The 22,247-nt window shown below is 47.6% G+C and overlaps 1 protein-coding gene across 1 annotated transcript in view; it reads left to right on the top strand.

The window, feature by feature from the left end:
• The window catches only part of LOC144168682 (diuretic hormone receptor-like), a 182,249-nt gene that overhangs the window by 143,582 nt on the left and 16,420 nt on the right, over positions 1–22,247 (top strand). Inside the window, exons 8-11 of the mRNA XM_077697617.1 lie at positions 6,407–6,494; positions 9,319–9,385; positions 16,165–16,250; positions 17,913–18,045. Of these exons, the coding sequence (XP_077553743.1) occupies positions 6,407–6,494; positions 9,319–9,385; positions 16,165–16,250; positions 17,913–18,045 (374 nt within the window). The remainder of the gene's footprint in view (positions 1–6,406; positions 6,495–9,318; positions 9,386–16,164; positions 16,251–17,912; positions 18,046–22,247) is intronic.

Below are 22,247 nucleotides of genomic sequence, written 5' to 3'. Positions count from 1 at the left end.
GAAGTACTTCTCATCGATGAATCTGAAGACTTGCTACAGGCAAGTTGAAGTGGACGAGAGAGACCGAAAGAAAACTGCATTTATAACCCCGTACGGCCTATACGAGTTCAAGGTGATGCCGTTTGGGTTTTTCACGCTGCCAGCAACGTTTCGAAGAGTCATGGACACGGTGCTAGCTGGCCTGAAGTGGCACACCTGCCTCGTATACCTCGACGAAGTTGTGGTATTCGCCCGAACTTTCGACGGACACCTTGCAAGGTTGGAGTCTGTACTCAAGGCCATTCGTACGTCGTGGTTAACGCTGCAGCCTGAAAAGTGCGGTTTCGCGTACAAGGAACTTAATTTTTTGGGCCACGTCGTCAACGCCGCAGTAGTTCTGCCTGACCTGGGAAAAACTTCAGACATAGCCAAGTTCCCAAGACCCAAAGAGAAGAAGGGCGTGCTAAGATTTGTCGGACTGTGCGCATACTACCGACGCTTCGTCGCAAACTTCGCATGCAGTGCAGACCCACTCACGCGCTTGACGAAGGATAGCACCCCTTTTAGCTTGGAAAACGCCAAAGAAAAATTACGCCCACATCCCCTCGCGGGATCCCTGGTGTGAGGCGACGCTGAAGGGGGTTCCATTGTGCGTTTCCGTTGGGTCGATTACTCGAATTGCGTGAGCAATCGTCGGGTAATGCGAGAGAGAGAGAGAGAGAGAGAGAGAGAGCAAGCGTAGCGCGGACGACCGTCGACTGAGAGACCGGCCGGAGCGCGGCACTCCGGCAGCCCAGCGCACAGCGCAGCTGCCGGAGTGCACCGCGCTGCTGAGTCCAGGGCACTCGGGCGCGGAGCGGAGTGCAGCGCGCCAGAAGGAGAGGAGACCGCGGGAAGAGAGGGCGCTGCACATGCGCACAGCGCGCTTGCGCCTCGCGCAGCGCCGCGCGCAGTTGTTGGGATAGAGCGTTCGCTATCGGCGCTATCGGAGAGAGCAGAGGAGGCGAGCGGAGGAGAGCCGCAGCTGTGCGGACGCGGACGACAACGACGCAGGAAGGACAGGGCCGCGGAAAGAGATGCTCCTCTCAGCGTCGCATCTAAAAAGTGTTATTTGAGCTGCAAGAGCGGCTGCGAAACCCTCCCGTGCTCGCTCAATTCGACGAAAACGCTGAAACAGAAATGCACACGGACGCCAGTGATCTAGGCTTGTGTGCCGTCATCGTCCAAAAGCAAAGCGGTTGCGAGAAAGTAATCGCCTATGCAACCCGTGGTCTGTCAAAGGAGGAGAAAAACTACTCAGCCTCTGAGAAAGAGTGCCTCGCTATTATATGGGCGATTTCGAAATTTCGCCCATACGTGTATGGTGGACCACTCAAGGTTGTGACAGAATACCACGCGCTCTGTTGGCTCGCAAATTTGAAGGACCCTCTGTGTTTCTTGGGTGGTGGAGCTTGCGCCTAGAAGAGTTTGACGTCACAATCGTCTATAAATCTGGCTGGAAACAATCCGACGCCGATTGCCTCTCCAGCGCCCCCGTCGACCCACCACCACAAGACTCCGATGAGGACAGCGCGTTCGTCGGAGTCATGACTGAGAGTGATCTGCCCGCCCAGCAGCGTGCCGACCACGATCTACGCGTCATGATCGACTAACTCCAAGGATGCAACGTCGCCGTGCCCAGTGCCTTCAAACGCAACTTACATGCATTCTGCCTGAAAAACTCCGTCCTCATGATGAAGAATTTCAGCCCCGGAACGACAAACAATTATCTTCTTGTCATCCCGGCAGACCTTCGTGACGAAATTTTGGAAGCGTGCCACGACGACCTGTCTTCCGGACATCTCGCCACAGCTCGCACAATTAGAGAAATCAAGGCGAAGTACTACTGGCCCCGCCTTACATCTGACGCCACCCACTACGTCCGGAACTGCCGTGACTGCCAACGACAAAAACCGCCGCCTACGAGGCCCGCCGGACTTCTGCAGCCGATCGCCGTCCCATCGAGGCCATTCCAGCAGATTGGAATGGACCTTCTGTGGCCGTTTCCTACGTCAAGATCCGACAACAGGTGGATTGTCGTAGCGACAGACTACATGACGCGCTACGCAGAGTCCGCCACGCTTCCGAGGGGGACTGCACAAGAAGTCGGGAAGTTCTTCATAAACCAAGTTGTGCTGCGACACGGCACCCCTGAAGTCCTAATCACGGACCGCGGAACGGCCTTTACTGCAGAGCTGATGCAAGCAATCTTACGCTACAGTAACACGGATCACAAAAGAACGACGGCGTCCCACCCCCAAACGAACGGACTAACAGAACGCTTCATCAAGACGATTTCCGATATGCTGTCGATGTACGTCGACGTTGAATATACAACACTTCGCTAAGTGAACCCATATGTCACGTTTGCGTACAACACTGCTATCCAAGAAACTACGCAAATGACACCGTTTGAGCATGTCTACGGAAGACGGCCGACCACGATGCTTGACGCCATGCTTTCGCACGTAGAAGACGAAGACGACGTCCAAGGATACCTTCAGCGTTCGGAGAAGGCCCGGCACCTCGCTCGAGATCGTACAACGGACCAGAAGCTGGTGGATTGCGGCCGCTACAACCTCCGACGCCGAGACACCGAGTACCACCCAAAGAATCGTGTGTGGGTTTGGACTCCCATACGATGACACGGACTTAGTGAGAAGCTTCTGGGACGGTATTTCGGACCTTACCAGATTCTGTGGCGTATTGGTCAACTTTCCTACGATGTGATCCCCGATGGTGACTCCGGCACATCACGATGACGCACGCGACCCGAATTCGTCAACGTGGTTCGCCTGAAAGCTTACTTGGCAAGATGACGGACTTTTTTGTTGTTGGTTGTTCGGACTGCTGTTTCATTTTAGCATCGGGTTGATGTACACTTTGAGGGGGAATAATGCCGCGAACCATACATTGGGTTTGTTTATGTTTTGTTTTTACTACCCAGCCACGCCAGGCGGTGCTATCGGTGTCCCAAGCCAACGCCGCCTGTATATAGAATACCTAACGCTGTCGCGCGCCTTTCAATGGGAAGGGTAGGGAGGCTTAGTTAAGGCAGTCATCCGCTTCGTTGCGGGCGCCGGCGGATATCCCGGCTGACGTCACTGCTCCCGAGCTGCTCCCGAGTCGCGAACGCTGCACCCACTTATGTGCCGCGTGTCTGTCAGCTTGCCTGTTGCGTTTTAAGAGCCGCTTCGCTCACAACTTAGCCGAGACGGGGCGCCAGTTCTGGGATGCACTGGAAATGTCGTTGAACCTATCAGTCGCTTCATACTTGCCGCATTTTTCCAAAGTTAACTGATGGAGGGGGAACTGAAATAGTGTAAAAACATATTAATTGTCGGGTAGACAAACAGCGAAAAGAAAAACGATATTTTCGGATGGTACAGCCATTAGTTTAGTGGTATTTGTCTCTGTGGAGGATTTAGGGAACAAAAATTGTGTGCATAGTTTTTAGATGCGACTGCATCTCATTCACCCGCCTTGTCCCTGCTTCCGGCGTCGTCGGCGTTGTCGTCGGCGTCCGCCCCTCGCCCATTCTCCTCGCCGCGCCAGCTGCGCTCTCCGCCGCTCAACCCCCTCTCCTCTCCGATAGCGAACACTCTTCACGAGGGGCATTGGATTCGATTCGCTTGGCTTGGCTTGGCTTGCCTTGGATTGGAGTTGGATTGGATTGGATTAAAGTGGATTGTGTTGGGTTGTGTTGCGTCATAGTCGCGGCAGACGTACTGGCGCCGGCGCGTCCCCTCACCGTTATGCGCGCTATAAAATTCCCCGCATTTCCCCGAGGGGAAGAATGTGAAAGTGCGAATGCACGAGTTGAATTTGCGCAGTTCGGTAATGTTCGCGAAAGAGAGATCACACACACACACACAACTACAAAGAAAGAAAGATGCATTTATTCACAGACACCTATTTGTGTTGTCGTTGTACTTGATTGCTAGAGCGGATCTCAGCTTTGAAATTTCGTGTCATTACTCCTTTAAGCAGGTGCATTAGCCCTTCTCATGCCCGATTCTTGGCCAATCCCCCACGTGGGTATGTGCCATGTCAGTGGCCAGGCAGCGCCCGCCCATCTCCCCCCGTTGCCAAGGAAGACGAGGAGATTCCTGGCCAATCCCCCACGTGGGTATGTGCCATGTGCATTCGCACGAGCGCGGACATCGCCGGTGGACGCAGGTTCAGGGTCGCTTGAGAAGTGCATGCGCACTTAAAACGCGGTGCCTGCGCCGCTCCGCTCCATCGTTCCAGTGCCGTTCCTCCGTTGTCCAACGCTGCAACGTGAACCCCCTATGCGCCGCATCTACACAGGGGTTCTCGATAAGGGAGGTGGGAGTTTTATTGTTTAGGCGCTCACTTCTTCCATTACCTTCCCAAAATATGACGGACTTGTAAATTTCAGAAGATTATAGAAAACAAAAGAATAACACCTGACGGCCACTCTGTCCGGGCGCTTCTACAGTAAAGTTCTCAATTTTAAAAGTGCGTCACGATGAGAGTGCGAACAGCGGGGACAAAACAAGGACAAAATACTCAGGTGACAGAGGGGGGCTGCCACACTCAGAAAATTTTGGGGCCCGTGATCCAAGTACGTAAGCGCGCAAAGCCGGCATCAGCCTGCGGTAGCACAAGGGAATCTGCGTCAGTGCAAAGGCGGTTTTATTAGCGACAGACCAAAACAGACAGGCATGGTGAAAACCAGAAGGCGTAGGAGCGCCGCCTGGGCAACGGTAAACGAACTTCGGACTAGTTTGTATAGTTTCCGAGAAGCGGTGCTGGCCGACGGACATGAGAGCACGTAGGAAGGCTATGGAGCGGAAAAAGGTAGGACAGAGCAACGGGAGAGTGGCGGTTTGGCCATTTTTCGCTCACGCGCTAGGCAATGATTATACAGGCGGCGTTTCCCAAGCGAAGCACGTGTTCCATTCTCTATTTGCATGCCGCACGGGTTATCTAATTCTGATACAGAGAGTGTTTCGCTCTAACGTCCCTAGCCTAGAATATTCTTATTTGTTCTAGCTGTTCTTTTTTGTTCTAGCTGTAAATCGACGGTTCGAGAAACACTCGCGCCGAAAGATAAAAGCCTGCAGAGCAGACGCCGCGGTATCCGAATCGCCGACGCTCGCCCACACACGTCACTTTGTTGAATGCTGCTTCACCGCATGTGTATTCTTTGAGTTGTTAGGGGAGCACAAGTTCGCTCCAATAAACGTGTTTTCCTTCAAGACAACTGCGTCGTCTTTGGCTTCATGACAATATATATATATATATATATATATATATATATTGTAAGCGTTTATTGGTGTCTTGACTCATGAAGAAGACTCATGGAATGAATTGCTATTCGCTAGTGAGACCAATCTCTGACCCGTAAATACCCATTATATTCATCATTTGTGGATATATATATATATATATAGACCGGTATTCTGGAGGTCGTGGGTTCGGATCTCACCTGGCGGGCATTTTTTCTCCACTTTTTTTTTTCCAAATTCTTTATCCGTTACAATGACCTACCATATCCCCCCCCCTTTGCTTTCCGAGGTTTTCTTGACTGCCAACCCTTATTTCTGTCTTATTTTCAACGAGCCCCTAATTTCCTATTCTGATTCGCTATATATATATATATATATATACATATCCATAAAACTTATATTTGCATGTGTGTGTGTGTTTGCGCGTGTGCGCGCGTGTTTGCGTGCGTGCGTGCGCGTGTGTGTATATAAGCAAGCACGACTTTAACAATACGCTCAAAAGTTCGCAGAGAAGTATCGAATGGTGGTCGTCGACGCCAGTACACAAGTACTGCACTGAGATTGTACAGGAGATGTGGACGGGTGAAGCCAAGCGAGTGAACCCTGCCCAGTCCACTCACTCATGATTCCAGGGATGGGCAGCGGCACCACGCATAGGACAAACATCGAGGCCTAAGCGTTAGGCGGACGCGAATCGCGAAGAGCATTGCGTTAAGAGACAAGGGGACGAAACCCTCCAACAACGCGGAGGGGAGCAGGCGTCGCTGCCGTTGATTTGGGCCTTGCTTCTTTCGAATTTAAAACCTGTAAAAAAGTTCTTAGATGTCCATGGGTGTTGTGGACGCGGTCTCGGAAACCCCAGCTGGGTCTTAGCCTTAATAATCACTTGTGGAGGACCAACAAACCAGTGACTGGACGATTGAGTGGGCGTATTTAACTTGAATATTACAGTAGGAGTTATCTAGGGCAACAACATCGCAGCCTTGTTGCATTTTTTATGGTTACCTAAACAAACTTCAAAATTGTGTAAAGTAGGTTTTGTAAGATTTCAAAGGTATTACAAAAGCTTGCTTATGTTAGTGGTCTCAAAATTCAGGAATGTGAGTTCAATCAAGCACTTGTGTTTTGCGCAGGACTGCCAGCCATAGTGGTCACGGTTTGGGCCATCACGAAAGCGTACTGCAGCGCCAATCGGAACGACCCCATTCTATTAGACGGCATGTAAGTCCATTTGTATTCTCTTTTCTATTGTGCCACGTGTAGTAAAGACGGACTGTGCAGTTTCTGCAGTCAAAGCCGATCGGAAGTGTGCCATGTGCAGCAGCTGCGAAAGCGGCTTCGCTAGTACCACCTGCACCGCCGTCCCTGTCGACGAAGACGAGAAATAGTCATAGATAGTCATAGATAGTCAGAAATAGACGAGAGATCCATTGGGTGGCAGCACTGAGCGGACAAGGGCGCTGCAGCTCACTATGGTAAATCACTGCTCTGCACTTCCGGCAGCTGCCACATTGACTGGAACGGATTTATTTTTTTGTGCTTGCTTTTCCTCCCGCGCGTGCTGGCGTTGCACTGAAACTTTTTTGCGCTTACTATCGTAAGAGCCCACTCAACGAGCGTTCCTAACTACATGAACGCGAGCGCTGCCGGTTAATTACGTACATTTTGCCTCCAATCTAGCAACAGTTTTTGTTTGCGCTAAACAAAGGGGAGATGAATGACAACCGACAGCAGTTCACGAGTTTCGAACGCTTATGACTGTATAAACCGTTTGGCTTTTGAAGCGTCTGGGTTACGCTGTGACAACAGCCGCTACGATGAAACCCCATGGGGCTCTACTTGGGTCCAGCAAGCGATCTACGACGACAGGACGAGCCCCTAAAGTGCTCTGCACTTGAAATTCCAATAAACACCTTCATACACGAGTGTAGGCTTGCTTTAATGTTCCCGAAGACCACAGGCAAACGCTGCATGAAATGTTAAGTGGTAGCGAACATCTTCCACGAATCCTGGTGATGCTCCATTATATGGCCCACAGAGAACATGCATGAACTCAACACACTACAGACATGGGACTCAGCCCTTTCTAAATCCACCGTCGAGGCTCAGCGAGAGCTGATCCGACGAGAGATAATCGGGGCAACCGAAACTGTGGTGGTGGAAAAAAATCTCCACTGGCGTGTCTAACCCCACCCTCGCCTTCTCCGGTCACATCAATAAAGTTTACTGACCGGCTGAACTACGCACCCGCGAGAACCTAACCAGCTCAATCTTGGATTGCGGTATCCGCCTCCCATGCGCTAATCTTACTATGACCAGTACATCATTTTTGACACTTATCGAGTGAGTGGTACAGATGTTTAGGTCGTAGTCGTAAATATGACTGATGAACGAGCAATTTAGGGGTGAAATTTGAAGAACGACATGTCACAGAAATGTCGACTCTATGCGAAGAATCGTGGCATAATTCTCAGGGCCTCACTTGCAAGAAAAACTCGCGTTTTATACGTGAGAGCGCTTGTCATCGCCCGCTTGTGTTGCATACCAGTGACGCCGGGAAACTGGAGGGCGCGGTTTCTGCTCAATTCTTCTCCTCTTGAGAGGGGGGAGGGGTGAACTTGCAATATCAAATGTTGGCTAGTTGTTACAGATTAGATAGCTAAAAAAGCGCATAATGAACGAGGGAGGGACAGACGGTACACATACAAGCGCTTGCTTTCAACTACAAGATATTTAAACGCACGAATTCACAAGTGTATTACAGTCGTAAGTTAAAAATGTGTAAAGTTTATGTAGAAATTTCATTTGTTTCAATAATCTGGCTTTTGAGGGTAAGAGACCAGGCACTTGTTTTTTGTGCTCCTTCAGTCTGTCCATCGTTCCTTGTACGCGATTTACTTATCTAAAGGCACTTGCGTGGCCCCATGCTGCTGTCGGGCCGAGTGGCTAAACACCGGGATTTATACACAGCTCACAACGCAATCGCTAACGTCAGCAGGACTGCAGGGTGGCACTTCGAAATCAGTTTCGAGCGCTTGCTACGTATTGGGGGCGCAAATGTGAACGAGTGCGCACTGCGAGACCTTTGTGCACGCACGGCACGGAGTAACGTCCTCTTTTTCCTGCTGTTCAAGATGCGCCCGAAGGTGTTCGCAATGAACCTTGCTCGATAATTAGAGAAATACGAACTAACATAAAATGGTCATCGAACACTTCAGCGTTTCAAAGAGTATGCTTAGAATGTCCCTATGTTTGAAAAACCAGCGTTGTTGTTTTTGTTGTTGTAGTTCAAGCTTTCGCTAGTGCGTGGTCCACTACAAAAAATGAACTGCAGGGTTAAATTGTGGCTATTTCGTCTGAAAGGCGGTGGAATCGTCCTAAATAAGCTGCCAACCCTTTCTAAGTACCTTGTATAAACGTTTTGCAAATTGTCAGTTCAAACGTACCGTGAGCCCAATCATCTGCATGTTATACGATTGTACATATACGCTTGAAGTCGCAATTTTTTCTTTCCAATCGGACCCCTATCATGGAGAAAGGCTTGTATGTTTCATCAGAAGGTGAACGTGACGGTCGTCGTCGTCAAACACAATGAGCAATAACGAGAGCATTGCGCTCCTGTTGCTTCATTGGCGGAGGGAGGTCATTTGGCAGAATAATGTCCACGGTGTTCTTGCGCAACTGACCCAGGGCACACCCATCCTGCGCAAGTTTCGGACGCAATGAGACATGCAAATCTTCGATGCTTTTTTTATCAATGAAAGGGATCAATGCCTCAGCACCTTTTCTCTGGCCCTACATTTAAAAGATAAAGCCCATTTACAGCAGCAATCAAATTCCCTGTAAGAGCTATTTCCCAAGGTTTCCATCTATTTCGCAAGCTTTCTGCGCATGTTTATAAGTACGTTGCTCTTTCTTCGCCAATAAAACCCATGTGTACGTGTTCGTTTGTGTGTCCTCGTGTTTTGGCTCTTTTTACTGTGTCATTGTTTCTTGAAGTTCCGCGTCTTAACTATGCCCGCATATGGATCTTTCTTTTGTGCAGGTGCGTATGGCAACTGAAGGATGTTTATGATTGCATTTTCATCTGCCCCGTGGCCATAGTTCTTTTGGTAGGTAAAAAGCTCCCGTTCACTGATTATATTCTTTGTCGTGTTCCCGACAACTCTTTCCCTCCCTCTCATAAACTGACGGCGCACTATTTTTTTGAGAGACCTTGCTGGTAATATTTTGTTATTGATACTGCGATGCATATACAGTCGAACACGGATATATCGAACTCCAAGGGGATCGCGAATTAGTTCGATATATGAAAAATTCGATATAAAAAATATGGGCTCTGAGACCTCACCTATGGCGAACGATCACTTACCGATCGTCGCATTCAAGAATGACAACTAATTCCGCACTCACGACGAAAGAGGACGCTTTATTCGGTGAAAAAAAAAATCGCTGATCTTGGCCTGCTTCTTCGTCCTGGAAATGAAATTAAAGACGCTGGTCTCGATCTTCTCGAGGCTGCACAACTAGAAAATTCCAGCAGTATGCTGCGCCTCCTCACACCATGCACAAGACGCACGCAAAAGAAGAACAGCGCGCACGTACCAGAAGAACTTTGAAGGTAACAATTCCAAGGCTCTCTGAACGGACTCCAACAAAGCGCTCGCGATGGTCATCTCCGAGAGAAACAGTGATCTTCGAAAGGTGCGGGACAACTCGCCAAACAGTAGCAACAGCAGCAAAATGCAAAAGAAGGAGGAGGGAGGAGGGAGCGCCTTCGTTTGCTTCGTTCCCTCTTCCCTTTCCCGAGACGACATCGGGGGAAGACAGATCCAGAGAGAGAGAGAAAAAAAACTTTTTCGTCAAGCCGGGGAACGTACGCAGCCGAAAAAAAAGAAAAAGGACGTGCGCAGTCAGGGCATCCCTACCTAGCACTGTCACATTTTCCGAGCGTTCGGGCTTGTGTGCCTAGAGATATTTAGCATACCGGGCTCCGTCCGCTAACGCTACGGCGGCCGGTAGCGGGGCCCGACTGGGGAAGCAAAAATTCGTTCCGGTAGGGGGGATTAGTTCCGCGAGCCAGTCTTCGCCATGCCCGCGCATTCCTCTACATCCTCCTCAACCTCAATCGGGGGTGCAGCGACCGCCGAAGAGCACCTTCCAGCTCGCGCGGCGTTCGATATACCCAAAGTCGGGAAAAATATGGTTCGATATAAACGTACGAATTCCTATACTTTTACACAAACTTTTCAAGGGGATAATTTATGAGTTCGATATAGACAATAATTCGATATACCCGTGTTCGATATATCCGTGTTCGACTGTATCTCTGGCATGATGTTCGCGGTCTAAGATGAACACCCGGGAGTGCTCTAAATTATTCGGTAACACTAATCCACGCCACGCATTATATATAGACCGGCTGTTTGTTTAGTCACATGGAACAAAATTTGATTTCGATAACCGTACGATAGATGTCGAGTATTTAGTAATATGACAGGAACGTGTAGGAAGAGCAAAACTTTATAAATGGCAATGCGGCATGTGGAATTGTTCTAAACACAAATGTATAGCTCGTATTGTATTACAGACATATTACCCTCCCTCTGTCAGCAGAATTACATTTGCTCCTCAAACAAATAGAAAAACCGCTGCACTTCGCTATTTGCATGTATCATTGGTGATACAGCCGCCACTTTCTGCTCTTTCAAGCGCCCCGAGCGTCATGCACCGGCCGTGAAACACGTGCGGTTGATGCAGCTTGGTACTGGATACGGCTAGACAGGTCCATAACGCCGGCCAAGAGATTGTATGTCACAGACTCGCGCCCACGTCCTCATTGCAAGCGTACAGCAGTTGTGATTGATTGGGGGGGTTATCGCACCGACGGTACGCAGGCAATTAGACGCGCAGTAGTGGGGGTCTCCGGATTGATTTAGACCACCTGAGGATCATTCACGTGCGCCTAAACATTGAACACACGGCCCTTTACACTTTTCGCCTTCATCAGAACGTACAAACGTTTCAAGCATAAAATGTAGTCCTAGAATGAGAATGAAAACTTGGGGTGACAAAGATTGGAGACTCTCTCCACTCACTTTATAACCGGTAAGAGATTTTGCTTCGGCCGCTTTGGTCGCGTTAAGTGCTGCAGGCACCGCTATCGCACGCTGACATTTGCTGTTTGCATTTTGCTGTTCTCGCTTGCGTGCATACCTCACGGCCTAGACAGGATCGGAGTCATGATATCTTTTACCGCATGCTTCTCGCTGGATAGCGACAAGCTGCCACTGTATCAAAGGAGCGTTGGTAGTAGCAGAGTCCTTCAATGCTTACTGTCACGAAACTTCGGCGCTCGTTTCATATAGGGACCCCGCGCGCCACTACAGGCGCCACCGCCGCACGAAGGTCATCCGCCGCCGCTTTCGCGGCGTATTGGCCTGCTCGTGGCGTGCAAACGCTCGCTGCTTTTGGTGTCTCTGCGCTGATTAAGTGTGTTTTTTTTTCGTAGTAGTTAGCGATGAATAGTCCAGTCATCACCTGCCTTCAATGGGGCTTTATTTTTCGTAGTAAATTACCGTAGACTTCGGCCGCGAACGGCTTCTGCGTGCTCTGGCACAGGCGCTGCGCCGTCGTGTTTTCGGATTTTTAAATGTATTTCTTCTTTTCTTAAAGCAACAGTTGCAAATACCACACATACGGTAGTTGCGTAGTCACGGACTGCTGCGGGCCTATCGATACTACAATAAAAAAAAACTGAAAGAAACCAAGTACGCGTCGTTCAGACTACGCTTAATGAATCCATTGATTGCTCTGGAATGCACAGAACACTAAAAGAGATAGCCCAATGTTATTGTCGTTTCAATGAGTGGATACATACTTGAGAACATCTAAAAACGCTGCAGAAACGCGAAGGATCAAAACACGAAGAGATATATGTTGCACCATGTGTCTTTCCGCTTCCACGCTTTGCAATCCTCGCAAAAACAGGAAGCGAAAAAAGAACAATAAAACTGATTTTATCACACCCAACAAAAATTCGATGTTCCGAAAAGAGCGTGGTCCAGCGTACAAAAATTTATTTTTTCGCGCTGCGATGTGGAGCCCACGGAGGAAACAGAATATTGCCACGTAGCCAAGAACGACGCTAAGCTTTTCTGAACGCAGCGAGCTAGCGAGCTCCTGTTCTACAGAAGACTAGAATGAAACACAAACGTCGAAGAAGCATTCTGCAGTGTGACGTGCACACATGAACGTCAATAAAGTGAGTTGCGCGGCGTTTGCTATGCATGCATTGCTCTCGGAACGTTATTATTTCAGATCCATGGAAATGGGATCGAGAACATTGTCGAAGAAACGAAAAATCAAGTTGGCGACAAGGTGGCACCCTTTTTATATCAAACAATATTGCCCGACGGGACGTATGACAAAAAAGAGCAAACGGGCGCTCCGGTTGAAACGCCAGATAAGAAACCGGAATCGGCCACGCGCGGTTACAAAACAAACAAGACGAACCCTAAGGGATAATTCGCGGAAATATGAAAAGTAAAAGCACAAGGATGTCCCAAAGCGTTTTTACACGCGAGCCTGAGCGCAAGGTAATACAAGTTTGCAAACAGGTAGCACCGCTACAACCTTACTGATATGACAGAAATCCGGCTTTAAGTTAGCCTTGTACAATTCTAGGTCCAAGATGCTCTCAAAAGGGTACATTACACGCGAGCCTGAGCGCAAGGTAATACAAGTTTGCAAACAGGTAGCACCGCTACAACCTTACTGATATGACAGAAATCCGGCTTTAAGTTAGCCTTGTACAATTCTAGGTCCAAGATGCTCTCAAAAGGGTACATTGCTTTTTCCATTCTCACACACAGTGCATTTCCACGCACTGTCACACACTTATAATCGAAGCTGGAATCTCCCGTTTCTTGCCTTGGAATGCCACGCCTCCATTTCTCTCGCAGCTCCCCGTCGCTCGGTCAACAGAACAAGGAAACATTTTATGTGGTACCGTTGTACAAGGAACGACATCCCCGGACGCAAATCATGTTAGGCATCGTCGTTGCACTACTTAAGTCGCATCCCAAGAGCGCGAGATGCACGTTAGATTTTTGCCCGCACAAAACAAACACAACTCGCCGCGGCTCCGCCGTTCGAGCCAGCGCAACGCCGCCCGAGGAGTGACCTCAGTGAGAGGGTGGCGCCACCGCGCGGCGGCCAAACGCAGCATATGAAGCTCTCCTATTGAGTTACGGAGCAGTTTCGTGACCAGTAAAGCATTGAAGGACTCTGGTAGTAGCCAGTTTTTTCTATACCGGCCCTCAGGAAGCGTCACGATTCCTGAATAGAGAGCGGGATCAAATTTCCACTCACCATTGAGGTGTGTCATCAATGCGTGGGAGGATCATACGCCACAGTTGCTGATGAGCTGCTAGATTTCGCCCATTTTACTGTACAGTGAGATTTTCTTGTTAGTGAGAACAAAGTTGCAGTTACATATTTTCTTTTGCAGCACCTGTGTAGTCCTGCGTTAGCCAAGTCAAATTCAACAAAAATCACACTGTCCCTGTGAGTTTTTATCTAGATTGATGTTAACTTAACAAGGGATAGGGGCGATCTTTCGAGGACGACCAATTGAATTACACCAACATGGCAGCTGTTCCCGCTCGTCACTGACCGGAACACTTGTGCCCACCTTGGAGAACACAACGTATTACTTGCATACATTTCAAAATTTTTCGCTCCCTCGGGATACGTAAAATGGCGCAATATTTTATACCCCGGTCCAGGATAATCCTTTTTAGGCTAGTGTTCGAGCATGTGGCGGCGGCGTTGTCCCAAGCCCTACGCAGTCGAGCGGATTAACGAAAACAATATGCTCCATTTGCGTCCTTCTGCGTGCCATTGGTGCACGTTCACCGTCCAGGTTTGTTGAGTTTGTTTAGTGAAACATGGTGGTATCGATGCAAAAAGAATATAGGTAACAGGAGGGAGCGTTACGCCAAGTTCAGCGTGCCACGCTGATTGCGGGAGGTCTGCGACGTCACCGAGGAAATACAGCGCGACCGTCATCGCATAAACGATTGACAGACGACCTAGTCGGCGTATACGGACTAGAAGGGACGCGGATAGGCCCCTATTGTTGATGTTGGTAGCGTTACTCATTGGGGAGAGTAAAATTACTCACAGTTGAACAAAATACATGTGCACCTCTATTCAACTATGATTGATGTTGGGATTGAGTGAAGTGCTAAAAATAGAAATAGGGTCTTAGGATTGTTTACGTGCGCGGAAGCGAAAGCAGTACATTTCATGTAGAGCTGTGCGACTTTGCTATCATTATTATTATCTTATCTTCTGGGGCGATTTTGTCATCTTCTTGTGTAACAATTCTGTGACAAGAGGTTATATCTGTGACGTGTAATTCTCGCGTTTGAACTTGGTGTCGGCTTGCGATGGTGTCGGGTGTTGGTGCTTTTAGCTGCAGGCCGGGTCATCTTACTTGTGTCTGGTGCGTCTTTGTGATTTTTTGTACCATCTAAGGTGCACTTTCGTGAGCGCCAAATTTCACAGCTGCAACTGAGGTGGTCGCGCCAGAGTCGACCCCAGTGAACAAACCATGGAGAGCTGATATAAGTTCAATAGCGCAATTTTGTCCTGCAGTTACCATCACCATGATCATTTTCCTATTGCGTGGTTTCCTTCTCTCTGTTATTATGACTGAGGGGATTCTCCAATTGCCCTTATTGGCCTAGCATTTGTGATATTATCGACAACGTGCTGTCCTACTTTTGCAATTCAAATGCCCAAATTATTCCTGTAAGGCATTCAGCGACCCTATTGTGTCCTCTGAATATTATCGTTATGACAGCTTTCCCTTTGCGTTTTTCACGTCTGTGTCACTCTTTTAACCTTATACGTCCTACCTATATGCTATTGAAGTAAATGTGGTCTACTGCTTGTGTAAGTAGCAAGCTCAAGCTACACCTTTGGCCTCTGTGAATGTCTCTAACACACGTTCCTAAGTCAAAGGTCACATCTAATTTACTGGGGTAAACTTTATGCAAACTACAGCCAATTAACGCTCGTGGTGCAAGAGGTGCCCGGTGGAATCACTTTACCTAAACCCGTATTAGAACCCCATGCAAAAACACCCAGCTTCCCTCTCCTAAGTATTATTTATATTGTGTAGTTAGGAAATTTTAGGACCAAAGCTAGGTAAAGCCTACGGCGAACGGGGCAATTTTGCGAAATGGGGCATTGAATGCTTTCTTCCAAGACGCCCGAGTGCCTCAAGTGCAACACGCACCTGTCCTCCTATTTGCCGCATGGTACCACACGATGCAATAAACGTACTCTGAAAAGTCTTAAACTTCTTTCTTCTCGATACCCCAATAACGTAGATTAAGGATTTATTGAACACCTATTTTGACGGCGTCAATAAATTACTTGTGTCAATATGATTCCGAGTATAGTCTGCTCGGATTGCTTTACTTCTAATAAAAGCCTCACGTTCCGGCTGCGGGTGATGGCCCTGCGTTCTCGCGACTGAGTCCCAGCCGGTGCTTACGAAACTTTGCCGTAAAAAGTTTCCCTGTCGCAGCCTATGTTATTGCAGGCCATTAAATAACAGAAGCATAAGGTGTTAGATATGAGGTACGTTGTTGCAGGCCATAAATATATTGTGCACGTGACCAAACCGGGCACTTTATTAGGCTGGTCTGGTGAAGTGGCGAAATGCGACTTTACGATAGCTTTTATTTCATGCCTTACGAGTCAGATGTCCTCGTTGAAACTGCCGTTTTGGTCATCCCAGGACTTTATATGTTACTCTTATTTTCTATACCAAGCACAAACGTCCCACTTATGCGCATTCCCGTTTTATTTCCAGGTTAACATGTTCTTTATGGGAGAAATAATGTGGGTGCTCATTACAAAACTACGATCCGCCACAACGGTAGAAACGCAACAATACAGGTAAGTTTTTTAGCGAACCCGTCTAACGCCCCATTCCCCACACCCTGACGAAATAACTAACCCATGAAACAAAGTGCTATTCCTGGGGTTTGAAATTTTTCCATGCCTGAAAATAAAAGAACTGCCACCATCGTGTAAAATGAGCAAGTTTTATAGCGGCTGTCTAAGCACAAGGCCGGGTGTAGTACACAAGGTTAGCATTGCAGGTTCTGCAAGCATTTCGGGTTCATTTTGTTCCGCTGGCAAATGTTGTTTTTAAGGAATTGCATGTGATCTATTATAAAATCACTGCATTGCGACTAGATATCTACATACGGGTCTGTTATCTATTGCCCAACTCCGCAAACCCCGTTAGACGGCAGACGCGTTACGCAGTACGCGGTCTTCCTCGTAATAAAGATAGTCTTGGGCTTCAATTGAATCGTAGTAAGTAAAATATGTACCCGAAGTTGAAAACGCCGCTGTCGGACGGCACATGGACGGATAAACAAGAGTTGCTTCTGTGTCGCCTGTGTCCCGTCCTGTCGGGCTGTTTTGCAACCATCAAGGCCATAGCAACAAGTTTACCAGTACAACGGGTGGGCCGCTGCTTTGGTATCCCCCTTCAGCTGCGCTGTTACAGTTTCTTTGCTTAACATTGAGAAATCTGTCTAACTTCAGGCACTGTAAGCAAGAAAAACTGGCAGGAACCGCTTTGTAGAGACCTCCCCGTTCAAAGCACTACCGGTGTTGGGCTGCATTAAGTCAGGGGCAGTGTTAGTGAAATTTGGGGCCCGGCTGTTAACCATCTCATGCGAAACATTTGAAGCACAGTGAATGGAACCATTGATATTACACTTAAGCCTCTATAAAGCAAAGAACAGCCACGGAGAAAGAAGAAAGCGAGTATGGCGTGAATTCTGTAGTTCTCGCTATGAAGGAAAGGTTAGTCGTGTGTGTTCGCTACTGTTGTGAACAGCCGAGCTAGCTAATTGCAGGTTATTTCTAAATAATTTTAAGGATTTGACTTCCGTTATACTCTAAAGCTCAATATTCGTGTTCGACGGCCAGTTTCCCAAAAAAGGTGCTTCCAACCCAGGTATCCCTACGAATGGTGTCGTGGACGCCCTCTTGGTTATGCACCAGCCAGACTCAATAAACATGTCTTGAATGACAGTACGTCGGTGTGTCCCTAAATTATAACAATACACGGGAGCTTTTAGAGTTCTTGCAGATTCAAAAAGTGCACCATTCACCGGAAGGGCAGAAAGATAGCTAGAGAAATCAAATATCCAGACATAAAACGTACTGTGACAGTCCCATACCGTGGCTTCGTTCTCGATCAGTAACGTTTCACGTTACGCTGACATTTAATTGGCATCTGTATTGCTCTTAACGCGACTTGTCGAACGTATCAGTGGTCTAGTAAACACCAGCTGTATGAAAGCGCCGTCTGACTTTGAAGCAGTTAGAGCGCCTTTTTTTGCGCCGTCCCTGTGACAAATGCTTGATCAAAACTCCTCCATTTTTTTAAATAAACCAGCCGCTATTTTTTATAGTACTGTTTATTTCTCACGTGAGCACAGATGTCAATGAGTCGCTGTCTAGTTTATTGAAAAAAAAAGCAAATGCTGAAACTTTTAGTGCATGTTCGGTTCTGTGCATGGTATTCACCAATTGCAGGAAAGCGGCCAAGGCCTTACTTGTGTTGATTCCCCTTTTGGGAGTCACGTATGTCCTGGTCATTTGGACGCCTTCCCACAAGACGGCCAAAATTATCTTCACCTACCTCCAGATAACTCTGCTCTCCACTCAGGCAAGTGGCCACTGCGTCTTTCTAGAATGTTCAACTCACTTGCCGCGGTGGCTCAGAGGCTGACGCGTTGTGCTGCTAAGCCCAAGGACGGGAGTTCGATTCCCGGCCGCTACGGCCGCTTTTCTAACGGATGCGAAGAGCAAAAACACCAGTGTGTTCGACATTATGGCGCACGTCAGAGATTTTCAGGTGCTCAAAGTTAATCCGGCGGTCTCCACCGCACAGCGCCTCATCGCCTGTTTAGTGATAGCACGTTCAACCTTGTAATAAATCAATGTAATATTAAACCAGCATGTTAAGACAGCCACTACGTCCCGTGTATGCGTTAGGAATGAGATGAAGCCCGTCTTTTTTTTGGGGCCGTAGATGAGAGATGGGATTTATTTTTGCCGCAGTGCAGAATGGTCCATTGTTTGGGTAATCATTTAAGCGTAAACCACGGCTGTTTTGCGTGACATCCTAGCAGGCTATGACTGACTAGCCCGTGCACAGACATCGGCGGAAAAAATGTGACCACCGAAACAACACGCAGAAGTCCGCTGAAAAAAAAATAAATAACGAGAGAACTCACTAGTATGGAAACCATTATTCAGGCAAGACAATATATGAGGCTACAAAGTGAGAACCTTCAGGACAAATCTACCAGCCAAACTTTCAGGTCTCTGATACTTTTGCGTCTGGCTGTTTGCACCTTTAGTACCATAATACTTCTCTGTTGAGAGTTGAAAACGCGATAACGTGGTAACGGAGACTTAAATGAAGTGGCGTAATGTGTTAAACAATTATATGCGAACGGACATTTATTGAAGAACGGGCGTTTGTCTCACGGTTCGAGAGATATTTGCGTGCGGTATATACTGTGAATGGAGTCATTAAACTATGCAGGGTGGGCATACGAGGAAGTAAACACAGGCTAATGTGACGTCTTATTTTGGGAAAAATTGTACTTCTACAGATAGGCCAGAAGTACGGAGACGTGGCTGTATTCCTTTTCTGACTTTGTTAGCCCACGTGAGAGCTGCCTTCTCGCCTGTTTTGTACTAACCTGCGCAGATAGAAGCTATTCTGCACTAGTATCCTGCTACGAGTATTTCATTCAAAACAGAACCCCCTTACTGGTACCTTATCATGCGGCGAACAGCGAATAGCTTTTTTCGGAAACGTCCGTTCCAGTAAAAGTCCTTCCGCCAGCCGTTTCCCTCTTTTTCTTTTTTATTCCAAGAGCCAAGTAAAACTGTATTACAGGCTGCTCCCTAGATCAGCAAGTCGCGTGCACGGTGTATCTAGCCATTCAGAGTCCTCGACCCTGGGAGAGCGACACACATGAAAGGGTTGAGCCCTTGTCATTTGTAAGCGTTTCTTTAGGTACCACCCGATTTTATCAGTAAGTAAGGAGCAGTGAAAATACAGAGGAGCATAGCCGAAATCGCATTCGTACCTAAACAGATGTACCTTAAACTTCACAATATTGCGCAGAGTCAAATTCACGGCAGGAACTTCGGGACCTCAAAGGATACATCTCCGCCTAAGCGGGTGTTTACAGATGTGGAAGCTACTTTGCAAGTCCATTGTATGCGAATGTTTGTCCATTTAGTTCCCACGTGAGCACTCATTACGCAACCAACGATAATGGAACTGACAATACGAAATTATTGTTGCCAAGGCAGTGTTTAAAATTTAAGAATTTCAAAATTATCCATAGCAGGAAGGTAGCTTTTAATAATTTAAGTCGTATCAAGCTTTGAGAGTTTTGGATGTGAGCTGCTTCGTTACTCTTTGTGTCCGACTTTTTTTCATGCGTGCGTGCGAACACAAATTCATGAGCCGTTTACGACTCTTGCCCTGCTTCCCCCCGTTTCGCTGACACAAGCAGTGACAACACGTATACGCACTTAAGTTTCGCAAATATATTCATGACTGGTACTGCAGCTAACTTCCACTTAACAAAATACGACTAAAATATTATTTTTATCGTTTACTATTTTTCTTTTGCCCGTGTCTGTGAGTGCTAAATAAATGCGGTTGATTTGTGCGGGTATTATTATATACTATTGTAATTTCATTATAATATTATCATTATAACCGTCACATACACAAACATTATCATCATCGTCACTGCAACGAACTACCCACCGCCCCCACCCTCCGCCCATAAGGACGCCACCTCGATTATTTTCGCAGAAAGGAATTATTCAAGTGCTTTAGAAAAGATAGAGAGAGAGGGAGAATAAATATTTTTATTTATCGAGATGAAGGGAAACTGAAATTCCCCTGGTGTAAAGAAAAAAGCGTAATCTCATGGATGTGCGAATAAGTGTGAGTGGCTGTTGTGAGTTGTCAGCGTGAGTGCGGGACTTAAGTGGTGAGTGGAGTGAAAGTGGGTGGAGTGGCGAATGGGAGCGGTGAGCGGGAATGCGACAAAGTGGTAGTGGAGGATGCGAGGGGTTAGTGGATGCGCGAGGGGGTGTGAATAAAGGATGCGAGTGGTGAGCGAGAGTTGCGATAGGTGAATGTGAGTGGGCAGCTGGATTGGGAGCTAATGGGAGTGGAGGATGCGAGTGCTAACTAAGTGCGAGTGAGTGCGATTGGAAGGTACGAGTGGCGAATGTAAGTGCGAGTGGGAGGGAAGAGCGCTAATGGTGAGTGAGAGCGCGAGAGAAAGCAAGTGGGTTTTGCCAATGTATGCCCAACTGAATATTACGAGAAATAACGTGCCAAATTACAAAGCACAGGTTTTTTGCATGCAAACCTGAGGAATGATTCGGCAGTCAGTACTTCCAGAAACCGTTACCCGTAAGTATAAAATTAATGATGGAGTTTCTCGCATGATAAGGAAAAAAGAAATTACCAGAGTTTTATTCCCACCTTCTTTAGAAACGCAAAGGTTTTACAATTTCTTCTGAAGTGTTTTGAGTTTTTAGACATTGCTTTACTGCTTTCTGAAATAGAGTACATAATATTGCGCAACCATACAATCCCGCAACTGAGAAAACTCGGGCAGGGTGGCGTTATTTCAGTACACTGTGAGCACAGAGCAGGCTTTTACAACCTCTATTAACCCTGTTTTGTTGGAATACAGTCATAAAAATGTAGAAACTGTTTCACTTTCTTTGGGTATGAAGGTTTTTTTTTTTTTGCAGAGAAGCTGTATATCTCTATTCCCCAGTGTTCTCTCGCCCGCGTGGAACGAAAACTTGGGGACGTGGGTTCAGCTTGATGAAAAATTTATTAAAAATGACAAAAAAGGCCTCATAGCTTCCATATTTTGATATTAGACGTCTTAATATTCCCCTTGTGACTTCTTCTTCCCAGCAATGCATTTGTGTTTAAATGTTAAGCTTGCACCGGTGTGAAGATCGGTGCAAGCGTTGTCTTCTGTGTTGCACAGTGGAGCATGTTCAACTACGTAGTGCGTAAGGTTAGAGCCCCAGTTTATACCCCTCTCCACCGCCGCCGCCTCTTTACCGAGTAGTGTATAGGGACCGGGCGGCCGTTGTTTGGCACCATCGTCGCTTCAGCGAACAGCGCCACCCGAGCGAACCGCTCGTCGGTGGAATGCCGGTGGCGGTCAGCGCGGTGCAATTGTGCATGGCTCTCTGTCGTTCTGCCGCGGTGCGGCACGCAAAGCGTAGATGACCAGAATGACTTTTTTGAGATCGGTAAATCTTGAAAGTAGAGGCGATCTTTACGAGGCATGTGTGTAATTTGCGCCCATACTCAAAAATTACAAATAGCAGACGACACGCAATGCTTGCCATAATTTGAAGCGCAACAAAAATTCACCCGCATTTCCCCGAAGGGGAGCATGGGGAAGTGCGAATGCACGGGTGATGCTATGAGGGGGAGTTATGTTGAACTGTGTTGGCATTCGCCCGTTCGTTGCCTTTAACACCCCGCGTGATCAAGTGGGGATTCACACACCCCGTTAGTCCCTCTCTGGAAATCTTGGTGAATTAAAGTGTATGTTCGAGAGGGAATGAAATCACACACACACACACACAAACACGCAATAAAGTGCCACAGTATTTATTTACACATCAGCACCTGCCGGTGTTATCGATGTACTCGACCGCCACGATCAGTGCTTTATGGTCGCTGAAATGAACCGTTAGAGGTTGTTCTATGACGGCGCGTATCTGACAGTTCCTCGCAAAGGCCAGGCCGCGAGGAATCCCTTCAAAGGAGATTCCTTGCGAGGAGAT

Source organism: Haemaphysalis longicornis, unplaced genomic scaffold, assembly GCF_048455015.1.
Source record: "Haemaphysalis longicornis isolate Haplotype H1 unplaced genomic scaffold, Haemaphysalis longicornis Haplotype H1 scaffold_2, whole genome shotgun sequence".
Classification (NCBI taxonomy): Eukaryota; Metazoa; Arthropoda; class Arachnida; order Ixodida; family Ixodidae; genus Haemaphysalis; species Haemaphysalis longicornis.
Note: the sequence above shows the minus strand (reverse complement) of the source record. Positions and strands in the feature narration are given on the sequence as shown.